This window comes from Arvicola amphibius, chromosome 5 (assembly GCF_903992535.2).
Source record: "Arvicola amphibius chromosome 5, mArvAmp1.2, whole genome shotgun sequence".
NCBI lineage: Eukaryota > Metazoa > Chordata > Mammalia > Rodentia > Cricetidae > Arvicola > Arvicola amphibius.
In genome coordinates, this window is record NC_052051.1 from 17749948 (window position 1) to 17762856 (window position 12909).

The window sequence follows — 12909 nt, forward strand, 5'->3', positions numbered from 1 at the left end:
TGAAAAATATACTTCTTATAACTCTACCCAGACAGTAAATAGGGCAGAAATGCAGCCACTGGGAATTTTAATCTAAGCATAATTTATAGCTTAACATGACAAAGACATGTCTTCCACGGATATATGCTAAGGTTCTTCATAATAATCACTACATTGTTTTAAACATATCGTAAGGACTCAGTAGGTACACTGAGCCTCCACCCAACTTTGGGAGTTATGTTGGTTTTTTTTGTTGGTGGTTTTATGGTGTTGGAGACAGACCCTAGGGCCAAGTGCCCTCCCTACTTCTGAGCTATACCACTAGCCCCAGCTTTTGCAATTGTTAATTGATGATCACTTGTTTTCCTTAAGTATTTTAATGTTTTTCTTTAAAAAATATGTAAGCATAATTAAGTCTAAAAATATCCATTTGGTAATTTTAAAAAGGCTGCTTACTTGGGGTTGTGGGAAATAATTGGTAAGTCTGTTAAATTTCTTCTGTTTACTGATTTGTCAGGGAACTACTTATAAGCATCCAAAACTAGCGTTAGTGAGGTCATTTCAGGGTAGTATGTTCTCCAAGAAGTGCTCTTTTGTTCAAAACAAGTTGAGAATGCATCATTATAGGAGGGACTTCCAAGGTCTGAAATAAAAGTCAGTTCTTAGAATTTAAAATCCTTTTAAGAAAATGACTGTATGCAGCTTAAGTAGTATTTAGGAAAGAATTTCAAAGTTGACAACTTACTATAGAAGTGAGCTTGGAAGAAAGGGGCTTAAGGCTGAGGCTGCCGGGTTCAGTGAATCTGTGGCTTGGGTTTCACACAGAGGAAACCCAGGCCCAACAGGCTTAGAACAGCAAGTACCAAGCCATCCTCAGGAGGTTCCTGTGGACATCCAAGTAGCTGTGGTGACAGTAACTGGCTGACAGGGCATGCAGAGCTTGAGAGTGACTGGAATCAGCTAGGCCATATGAAGACAACAACCCTGGCAGCTACCGACCTAACATTAGAGGTATCTCGGCACCAAATAGCCTTACAGAAATGGGGGTAAAACCAGTAAACATTATAGGAGCCCAGAGAGGCACTTTTAGAAGAGGCGGTTACATGACGTGAATCCTTTCTAATAAAATGTCCAGAAAAGACATTTTTAAGAGAATGACCAGTGGAGGATACCTGTGGGACTGTGGGTAAGCTGCAAATGGGCGTGAGGAATCTTAATCAGATAAAAGTGGCCTAAAAGTGGCCCATAATGCTGGACAAACCTGTTAGTAGTTACTAAAAATTGTTTTAAAATATTGTATTTAAGACATGTAAAATACACTTCAATAGCAGTGCTTAAAAACAAAAGTAGCAGCACCTACTTCCATTCGCAGAGAGCTTCACCGAGATGTTGAGAGAGCGCACCTTTCTCCTTGTTGGTCAGTAGTGACCAAGGCTAGTCCACAGGGAGTGGACTGGGGCAAACAGGGTTGCAGTGGGCGGAGAGTGAGTGGTGCAGATGACTCATGGCAGGTACTTGTTTGTGAGATGAGAGGAAGAGGTGGTGGCTGGAAAGGTTGGGGGTTGGGAAGTTTCTCTCTCTAATGTGGCAGGGACCATGAACTAGCAGCACAGATGACAAGGTAAGCTTAGGTGCCACACAGAAGCTCCTCTCTGCCTGCTACTGAGTACCACAGAATGGAATTTCTCTGATGCTGCCCATGTGGCTGGAATTGAGATGTACTGGGTTGCCAGCAAAGACAAGCTTACTCCTATCTCCAAGCTCAACCTGCTTTCAGAGCCCTTTATACTTTGTCCCTCTTACCAGCCCCCAAAACCCAATCTTTGCAGCCACGTCTCAGTCCCAGTCATGATAAGCCGAGATTCCTATTCTGTGATTTTACTCAACCATGAATGCTCCTTTCTATCTTGAGTAGGACATACTTTTGCTTTTCATCTGTTACCAAGACCTGGCAGGTGGGGCTTGCCAGAGGTAGGTACTACTTCCTGCTCAGTATCTGTCTAGAGTTGACAACCTAGTTATCGGGGTCTACCCAGGTTCCCCAGAATAAGCTTCATTTTTTACTAGCCAGAGAGTATCAGTTGGCTACCAAAGGCCTGTTCCATCTGGTTAACTCAACACTACAGCGTTCAAAATTCCCTCTTGATTCCAGTGATTGTTTACTGGTTTTATTCCTTGGGATTAAGTGCTACCTGTCTCACTGGCCAATGAAGTTCAAGCTTCAAGGGACCAAGAATTCTCTGCTGTGGGTGGAGCACCAGAGACAACTGAGACCATTAAGGAAGGTGGTTATGTATAGATTACTCGAGCCAGCAAGCTTGGGTGCAGGCCTTTCAACTGGTAGCCCATTCTGACCTTCCTGTTGGCCCGAAGACTTCATTTTTTCATCCAGAATTTCAGATTTATGATGGAAGGAACACTTTGTGGGGATTAGGGCTACTATTGGGTACCTACAGCTTTGGGAATAGACACAATAAACACTTCCAACCAGTCAATACAGAGAGTCTTTATTCTACCTGGGAGCTTTTGATATCTGGTATTCAGAGCTGACCGTCCTGACCTCAGTACTGACTGGAGGTTTCATCACACAAGCAAACTTTAAGCAACCTTCTGCTTCTGTCTAATAGAAAGCTCTCTACAATGGTTTCCCAAATAAATGTGGTCTTGTCTTGCTCAATAGGCACTGCTCACACTGGGCTCCTGCGATTCTTAAAGGTTGTATTGTAACTTCCCTTGCTTTCTCGGCCTGTCTTTATGGAGGGAGACTTTGATACTCTCATTCCACATCAGGACATGTGACTTCCATGTCAAGCCCCCTATCCATCTTCCCCTGGGAGAGACCTGCATACCCTTGCTGACCTGAATGAGCAGACCATGTACTGCACTAAATCCCAGCCCCTGAGCCTTCACTCTGGCCTGGGGCCTCATTCACAAAGAGGCAGACGCTAAGTTTCCGTTAAGTTGTAGGAGTTTATTTTAAATAACCTACAGTTGATTAAAAGGGAATTCATGATAAAAATAGAAGATACTTGAGGAAAGATGAGGGAATGGACTCTGCACACACACTAAACTAACAATGCCTCTAAAACTAATGATTATAGCAAAAAATGTCTTCACATTAAAATTTTGCTTTTTATGTTTTTCCCCCCTTTTTTTACACAATTACAAAAGAAAAAATAAAAGCCCTAAAATCTTGATTATTTTTACTTTTTGGGTTTTTTTGTTTTTTGTTTTGTTTTTGTTTTTCTTGGACCAAATGCTCATTTTCCTCTAAATTTATTGACCTGTGGAAGTTTTTAGACAACAAAATCTCTCAGATGAAAGACTGGGGTTTCCAAAGAAAAAGAATGGCTCTCTTAAAGGGTACAAAGAATGCTCCAAACAAAAAATGATGGGAAAATGGTTTCAGTCACTGATTATTTCATTATCCTTAGACTCACTCGCCCTTTATCCCTCCCCACCCCAAGCTACACGATCTTTAAGATCAAGAAGAAGGCTTAAATATTTTAAAATAATTAAAAAGAAATAAAAATTCACATTTAAAAAGGAACACTCAAGTCAGGAAATATTTTCCCATCATGCTTTTCTGTGAATAGGTGTCTGAACCAAAACACTGCCGATGTCACAACTGCTTCAAGTTTAATGAAAACTGATTCCCATGACGATAGAGTGACAACTCTAATAGGTGCGCTGGGGTTTTGATTTGTTCTACTTAATTTTAAATTCCTGAAATAGGGGAGAGAAGGGAGTTTAGGAATTTATTTCTATTAAAATATAGAAGTTATTGCAAAACCCTAACTGTAAAAACGCACCAATATAATCAGACTGTGCATACAGTAGCTGAGAGAATCCAAACATTGCAGCAAAACTGAATTTGCCTGGCAGGATGCTGACAAATTCCCATTCACTTGCTCTCTTGAAAATAAAAATAAAATTCAAAGCAAATCAAACAGCTAGAATTTTGATATCTGAAATATTTTTAAATAAGTTGTCCATAGGACAACTGGCTCAGCTCTCCCTTATAATATCTCCAGGTCTATCTTTTTGCAAAGATGTTGGTTTGTTAAGACTTGTAGCCTCTCCCTCAGGTGTGAGGGCAAGTGAGGCTCAGTTTATCCATCTTCCCCAAACCACACTGTCCCTTTTCATAGAACCCCTGGCAAGACTGGTCAAAACTCGTAGTCCTCATCCGTCATATCAATGGCCCAAGCAAACTTCTCCCTCTGCGTTTTGTTGTAAATCTTCTCAATTGGGACCCCCCACTTCTTACACCTGCAAAAAATAAACAAAGGTAGAGATGAGAAAGGAGATTAGTGTACCTTAATAACAGCCTACAGCAGCAGTCTAGGGTTTTCTGGTACACCAAATATATTCAAAGTACTTTATTTCATCACACCATTTAATCTCAACAGAGATCTCTAAAGTAGGTATTACTACAGATATATAAACCAAAAAGGTAGACTTTAAACAACAACCACACAGAGAAGGTAAACACTAGAAAAGGCAGATGGAATTTTAACACTAAGCAGTTTGGTTCAAAGCCCACACTTTTTAAACACTTTTAAAACCATTCTCACACTGCCTCTTCTCAAGACTTAATTCAGGCTCAGTGGGGATCCTGGTTGGTTTTGCTGTTGTTCAACTTGATGGGCTAGAGCTATCAGGGAAAAGGAACCTCAACTGAGAAAATGCCTTTATCAGATTGCTTGTAGGAAAATCTACAAGGCATTTTCTTGACTAAAATTTGATGTCAGAGGGTCCAACCCAAAAAGCAGGCTGAGTAATAAGCCATGAAGCAAACTATTAAGCAGTATTCTTCTGTGGTGGGCTCAGCCTCATTTCCTGCCTCCATGTACCTACCTGCTTTGAGTCCCTGCCCTGACTTCCCTCAGTGATGGAATGTGACCTGAGAATCGTAAGCTGAAACAAACAAGTTCCTCCCCAAAGTTACTTATCACAGCAATAGAAACCCTAACTAGGATAGAAAGGGTAAGTAAGTCATTTGCTACCAAGCCTAAAGACCAAAGTATGATCCTCAGAACCCACATGATGGGAGAGTTAATCCACCCACCCCTGCCAAATTGTCCTCTGACCAAGTACTCTGTGGTATGTATGCACACACAAATTAATGAGAAAAAAAAAAAAAAAGAAAAAGAAAATTAGGCCAAGCAACACAAGTACAAAGCTGGGTCTCTGGCCTAGAATTCAACAACTCAAGCTTCAGAAACAATCCACTTGTTTGTTGGATGGTACTGTATGACTATGAAAAAATAAGGAGGGGGTATGCATCCATTCAAATTAGGGAATCTATGTGCCTTTGTTGATTGATCTCTCTACCTCTGTGTATGGTGTAGGTTACTTGGATCTATATTCTCAATTCTTTGCCCTGCCTTTCCTCCCTTTTTCAGAGTTGGTTATTTTTTGAGACAGAGTCTCTCTATATAATCCAGGCTGTCTTCAAACTTGCATAGATCATTCTGCTTTTGCCAACTGACTGCTGGGTTATAGGCATACACTACCAATCCCAACTTACTTTCTTCTTTCATGTCCAAAATTTCTGAGGCTCAGTGTTTAAAGTGCACGTCCTGCTTTTGTAGAGGACCACAGTTTGGTTCACAAAACCAACGTAGTAGTTGGTACTAAGTGCACATGTTGCAGGCTGGGAGTGGTAGTGTAAGCCTTTAGTCCAAACACTCAACAGAGACAGATGGATCTCCAAGTTCAAGGCCAACTTGGTCTACACAGATAGTTCTACAAGTCAGGACTACTTTGTGAGACCTAATCTCATAAAAAGATGGTCTTTTGGTCACTAAAAGTTCTTTCTGTTAAAATACAGATGAACTGACCCTTCTATTTTTTCTTCACAAAGGCCTAAGAGAGTCGATTCCTGTAATACCCACTTTCTCAGAATAATAAAAGACTGGGAGATGTACGGTAGGGAAGAACATGTGTGAAAATGGAAGAAACCATGGCATAAAGTGAAAGAAGGAGGATATGAGGTGTACTTCTCTGGCCTCTAAGGCATGGGGGTCGCACACACACACACACACACACGCACGCACGCACACATGCACGCGTCCTTGGGCCCATCTAGGATAATCTGCTGTATCTGTAGACAAGGCTCAGCAACCAGAGCAGCAGGCTCTCCCAGAAGTGTGCAGCTTAGACATGGCATGAGGAAGCTGGCAATATTCTCAGAGACCTTCTGCCTTTCCTTCCTTAAGCAACAGCAAGAGCTTTGCACAGGCCTAATGCTTACCAAGCCACTGTGATCCTAGGATCCAGATAATTAAGTTTGGAAGTTCCCAAGGCAATTTGTTTATTCTCTTCTCGATCTGTGGCTTGAACTTCCAGCTTCATCAGCTGCTCTTCTAGTCTCTGTACAGCCTTCTTTTTTGATTCTACAACCCTGGAAGAATGGCATTCATTATACATTAAGACTGACCTCTGAATAAGAACAAGACTGTGTCCTCGCATGCCACTATAAAGGAGAAAAAGCATGGAAAAATTTCCCAAGAAATCCTTGGAAAAAAAACAAAACAAAACAAAAAAGCTCAGTATAGTGGTTTAGCCTGGGAAGCTAAGAGGATTGTGAGATCAAAGATAGCTATAATAAGGTAGGTGAGCTGGGACACCCAGGCCTCTACATTTTGAGGTCAACTGTTGTTTCTTAGCAAGCCCTTGGTATAGTATCAGATACATACTTCTTGGTCTTTGCATCCTTCATGACTTTGGCATCAGCCTTAGCACTTTTCAGGTCCCTTCGAGCATCTGCTAGCTGGTCTTTCTTGGCATCAATCTAGGCAGAAAAAATAGCAGTAAAGTTAGGAATAAAATGAGCCAGAGAGGGAAAAGAAGGGCTCCATCTTAGAATGTAAAACCTGGGAGTTGTCAGTGTTTTCAAGTATAAATACAGGGGTGGGTTTATGAGGGCAAGGGATGGACAGTGACCACAGAAAACAACCCAGCCGCTGTCCGCTACTCATTTATGCTCTTCAGTGAACAATGTGAAGTTCTATAAAAGTAATCTGGAAATCTGGTTGCAATCTTTCAGGGAAACACACAGCTTTAGAGAACAGAGGAGGGCCCAGATGACAGCTATTATCAAATGAATCCTGTGCCAGGCTTTAGTATTCCTTTGTTGTCAGTCTGTTAGTCTCAAAAAACAGACAGGGTCTCACTATGTAGTCTTGGCCATCTTGGAACTCATTATGTAGACTAAGCTGGCCTTGAACTCACAGAGATTTGCTTGATTCTCAGATGCTTGGATTATAGGTGTGGGATGCAATATCTGGCCTTTAGCATCCCTTTTAAGAATACTGTAGGAGCCGGGCGGTGGTGGCGCACGCCTTTAATCCCAGCACTCGGGAGGCAGAGGCAGGCGGATCTCTGTGAGTTCGAGACCAGCCTGGTCTACAAGAGCTAGTTCCAGGACAGGCTCCAAAGCCACAGAGAAACCCTGTCTCGAAAAACAAAAAAAAAAAAACAAAACAAACAAACAAAAAAAAGAATACTGTAGGAGAAACTAAATATTGAGGCTGGATTCTCATTATCTACTAAGGAAGCATTGATCATTTCCCACATTTATCAACTCTGGGAAAGAACTGCCAGCTTTGAGAAAAAGGATGTACTAAAGAGAATATCTAGGAAAATAAAAATTAAAAAAAAAAGGCAAATAGCATTAATTAGGAATGGCCTTGCCTCGGTTTTCTGTTTTAGAAAGTAGATAAGTCTAAACTGAGAAGAAAATTAGTCACTCAGTAAGAGAGATGTGAAAAGCATCAATTGCAGATTTTTCCTCCACAAAGGTAATTTTATAGAATCCATATCTATAAAGAAAAGCCAGAACATTTTTCATCCTTTCTTGCTTGTTGGAATCCTTGAAAAGCTAAGTTCTGCTTTGGGTATTGCTTAGACACGCAGTAGGCAATACTAGGAAACTAAAGCTAAAGCTAGTGAGTTGTGCTGCTGGGTTCCAAAAAAGTCTCATTCCTGTGATCACCCTGATGACCTGTGAGGTCAAGAGAATATCCCTGAGTAACACATGTTGACTGACACACACTGGATTATTGTTGACTGAGCCTAAAATTTGTTAGACAAAAACCCCCCTCCGCAAAAACAACAACAAAAACCAAACCCACATAAAATGCAGCCTAAGATTAGAAACAGTGCACCATTGTGAGAGAATCATTAAATATGTTTTACTGTTAGTGGCTTCCTTCCAACATCTATGTCGCTGAACAGTTACTGGAACTGAGTGTATACACAAAAGCATAATAGCTAACACTAGCCAGATGCTTCTTAGGTTAGAAATGCAGCAAACCACAGTCTTAACCATTTCTGTGAATGCTAAACTGGCAAGCTATGTCAAATTCTCTAAGCATCAAAGATGCCATTGATTCACTAGGCAATGGAGCGTGTGTTTGCTTTGTGGGCACATAGGCAAAGGTTCCGAGGCTTTGGAGGGCTTGTTTGTCAGACATTCTGAGCTGCTCAAATGGGGTCCCAGAGTAAGAGCAACAAATAATCCAAGAGGGGTCTCCTAAACTGAGTAAACAGCACCCCAGTACTCAAGCTTTAGTCTGAGCTTAGAATGCCAACCTAAGGAGTAAGCAGTATCAGAGGATCTCCGTTTAACAGAGGGGCAAAGCAAAGGTAAATGCTAAGATGGCAGTTTGTGGGGTTCTTGGCTTGCTAACCCTGTACATAGACTAGAGAGCTCTGTGATCTGTATTCACTCACTGTGGATATGAAGATTCCCTTCAGGCCAGCCGCAGCAAAGCCTCTAGATTTTATCTTTAGATTTATATACATCATGCCTGGGTACTCATAAAAATCTTAATAGAGAAAAAATTTTCTGAAATGTGTGTTAAGTTTTACTACAAAGCAGTTTCATAAAACTGAGTTGTCCAAGTACAGAATTCCATAAACTTGGGTGGAAAAAAAAATTATATCTGTACTTCAGCTACTCTCTAGCTGACTTTTATTATTTCCTCTTTAAGGCAAGAACTCAAAGAAATATAACTTATCCTGTGACTATTAAAAACAGATGTTGAATACTTTCCTATTATACATTACAGTGTTATAGAAATCTTAAAATATCATTTTTATTTATTACTATCTTAGACTGTATAGTAATTATTAGGACTACCTCAAGACCTTAAATGAAGATCTTAATTCCTGTGCCACAAACTGTGTTTTAATATAACTGGTTTCCATGTGCGACTGTTTCATCATAAAGTATCTGCAAACTTTCACTTTGGGTGAGAGAGTTCAGATGCACAGTTAAGCAGGCAATGATAAGAGAGAGGAAGGAGAGCTGCACGACAGTGGAACAACATCAACCTGTTTTTATCAGTCTCTCTCTATAGGGCACAACCCTGACACAGTCAGATCTGAATTTAACAGATGTAAACATCTGTGCTAGGATTAGAGGGGAATTAAACACCATTGCTTGACCATCTTTTAAACTTGAAACAATCTGATAGGAAAGAGTTAACTTTCCCTTCCCCTGCTTATACCTTAGGGACTAAACCGAAGGTTTCATGTGAGATAGACAAGCACAGGCAGGCTACACCACTGAGGTGTATCTTCCATCTTGGCTAGAGCATAAGACTTTATTTTTTGTGGTGCTAGGGATGGAGCCTAGCGCTCCATGCTAGATAAGCATTCTACCACAAAGCTGCACTCTTATTTCCATTTTTCTTAAGTATAACAGGGGCAACAATTAGCAATTCAAGGGTTCATCAAAGTTAGCACTTCAAAATAGAAAATAATTTATACAGAACTTGTGTTCCCAGAACAAACATTTTAGGAAAACAAACTAACAGATAGTATTGATACTATCCAATAATCTCCACTTCTTAGCTATAGAACAGATATTTCTTCAGAATGGAACCAAGCTAGTCTGCTGTTATCCCAGCCTATACAAGATCAGATTACAGAAGTCTCTCATTTTTTAAGATGTTACACATGACTCCCTTTGCAACCCTCCATACCTTAGACTGCAAGTTCATCATTGACTTCTCAAAGGTCTTTGGTGGCGCCCTCTGGTGGTTACAAAGAATTGCAACAGCTCGATTGGCACGGTTATAAGATAGAATCTTTGCTGGTACATTATCATCAGCTGTAAAGAAATAAAATAGTCCAATTTATATACCAATAATGTATAAATGACATATCTTCTATGGACTTCATCCTTGTGATGTTTGTACCGACCTTCAACTTATCATAAACAAGTTTCTCTGACGTACAAGGTCAAAATTGTCGTCAAAAGCAGGAAATGTCTACATAAACCTGAATGAGTTCCTATCACAAGAGGAATTTTAGAAGTCCACTTTCTTTTTTTAAGCTTACTAGATTTTTGTAAGCAGATCTTACTATGTAGTCCAGGTGGTCTCTCAACTACTGAGCTCCTGAGCAGCTAGAACTACTGTGCCCAGCTTGTCTCTAAATATCACAAGGAAATCTACATTTTTTTTTAAAAAGAAACCTCAGGAATTTGGCCACAGACCCTTCTACTGCTTGTCTCATTCCCTGTCTCCCACTTACCATCCAAATGTAGCCTGAAGAACATGTTGTACTGGGTGAAAAGACTACAGAAAGATGAGATGAAGAAATCTTAAACTATGTATGTTAAATCCATTGTGACAGGGGCTGCAGAGATGGCTGTATGGTTAAATACACTTCTTGTTCTTGCAGAGGACCTGCAAGGACATGGTTTGGTTTCTAATACCCCTGTGTTGCCTCACAACCATCTGTAATGCTAGTTCTAGGGATCTGACTTCACTTTTTTTTTTAAAGCAATTATTAAAAATCATACCCTAGGACTGGGGAGATGGCTCACTGGCTAGGAGCTCTGGCTGCTCTTCCAAAGGACCAAAAACTCACATGGCAGCTCCCAACTGTCCATAACTACAATTCCAGGGGATCCTGCATTCTCACACAGACATGCATGCAGACAAAACACCAATGACCATAAAATAAATTTAAAAAACAAAATAAAAATCATACCCTAAAATATTGATTTTCAGTTATACCCTTTTCTGGCTCATCTGAGACTACTGGACACATTTACAGAAGACCATGGAAATCCAGGCCCCAGGAATGGTGGTGGCTCATGCCTACAGTTCCAACTGTGAGGAGGTTTTAGGCAGTAGGTTTGCTATTTAAGGCTAGTTTGGAGCACACAATGAGTTATGGCCAGCCTTCAGGAAACAGTGGGAGAACTTATCTTAAATGAAGAAGGGAAAAAAGAAAGTACTAAGGTCCTAAGAGTAATTATTATGTACTATACTATTAAGAAAACAAAACAAAACAACAACAACAATAAAAATACCAAAAAAAAAAAATTTACTCTCATATTTTTCTGGAAACTATGACAACTTTACCCTCCTCAATTTAATAGCATTGTGTGTACCTTGTAAGCTTTTAAGTAACACAGAGAAAACACAAAAATTCTTAGAGCAAAGTTCTTGTATCATTCCATGAGGTTAATCTAGAATTTGGGGTAGGTGTGGGAAGAAAGGCACTGATTTTGTTTAGATAGCTAAGCCTCTTCTAGAGGTCAGAGGGGAAGAGTGGAGCTCTGGTACCATCCAAGGAGCAGCCCAACAGAACTACTTACGGACTGTGAGCTCTTTAAGCTGCTGTTGTAGCGTGATGGACGCATTGTATGTACGGAACACCTTAGCGGTCAAACCTTCCATGAGATCCTGAAGGTGCTTATTTAGAATGCCAGTCTGCAGAAGACAAAGCAACACAGAGGATATTGAAATTGGGGTAAAAGCCAAACTACACTTTTCCTTGCAGTAAGCACTAAGAGTCATTGTGCCATGCTGTCATCATCCTGATAAGTTACTGCCCTGTCCTCTAAGAAGGAAGTTAGCCAAAGAAGGAAAACAATTTCAGAATACAAGATTGCACGATACCTTCCTACAAAGTACTTCAATCTTGAGCAGTTCAAAACAACAAATTTGTTCTTTTCTATAAAAGTCTTTCCCAGTACAGAAGTCAAGTGAGAGTCTTAGTTTTCTAGCATAGGCAGCTGGGCATCTCATGAAAGAATGCAATAAAGAGGGAAAAATACAGTAGGCCTCAACTCCCTCTGCCTGAAGGCTCTGGTAGTAATGTAAAGCAGAGGGTGTCTGCTCCTGGTTACAGATGCATTGTGTGCTCTCAGGGAGGAAGAAGGGCATATAGAATGTCACTGACAAGCTAGCCTGAATGGATAGCCCAAGCATCCTTTGGCAACTTTTGTCTTCAGGAGCATGAGACTGCCTGGGACTCTAGACCAAGGTCTACTCACATTAAGTCGATCAAAAAGATCATCCTCGGGCTGCTTGTTCTCCATAAATAGTTGTAAGTTCTTAAAAACCTAAAAGAAGTAAGACCCATTATTATTCTTCTTAAAATCTTCAGAAATAACATTAAAGTCACAAAACTTGCAAAACAGAAAAAGGCACAGTGACCACCCATATATATTATACCAAAATTCTTGCTTTGTATGTGTAAATTTACATAATTACCTAAGTATCTGTTCTGAGTCATTTGTGGATCTGTATTACAGCACTTTAGCTCTAAAAATCCCGTGTTTACTTCCTAAAAACAGAAACTCTCCCTTAGATTCAAACTACATGCTTCCCCCAGTTGCATGACTTAGCTGATATGCATTGTTATCTAGTAGACCAGAGTAATAAGTGCATGTATGCCTATCTCATGGGTCTATGGAACTGCAGCATGATCTACTGTGATAGGCTCAGAGAATGGAAAACTGAAAAACTGTCACTTTATTCAGTTGGGAATTGGCCTGGGGATAAGCAAAGGCACAAAGTGTCAAGTGTGCGGCATGACTAGATGATGCTCATGTGCTTAAATTGCTAAAGTGGTTGGGTCCAATTTATGCTAAGTTTGCTGTAAGGGCTAACTCTC

The 12909-nt window shown here is 40.4% G+C and overlaps 1 protein-coding gene across 2 annotated transcripts in view; it reads right to left on the reverse strand.

The window, feature by feature from the left end:
• Positions 1-2929: 2929 nt before the first annotated feature.
• Top1 (DNA topoisomerase I) overlaps positions 2930-12909 on the reverse strand; it is an 81103-nt gene continuing 71123 nt past the window's right edge. For both annotated transcript variants that reach the window (XM_038330092.1, XM_038330093.1), the window contains 6 exons: positions 12287-12355; positions 11606-11720; positions 9978-10105; positions 6684-6778; positions 6239-6388; positions 2930-4251 (listed from right to left, as the gene is read on the reverse strand). In XM_038330092.1, coding sequence (XP_038186020.1) covers positions 4149-4251; positions 6239-6388; positions 6684-6778; positions 9978-10105; positions 11606-11720; positions 12287-12355 — 660 coding nt within the window. In that variant the 3' untranslated portion in view covers positions 2930-4148. The remainder of the gene's footprint in view (positions 4252-6238; positions 6389-6683; positions 6779-9977; positions 10106-11605; positions 11721-12286; positions 12356-12909) is intronic.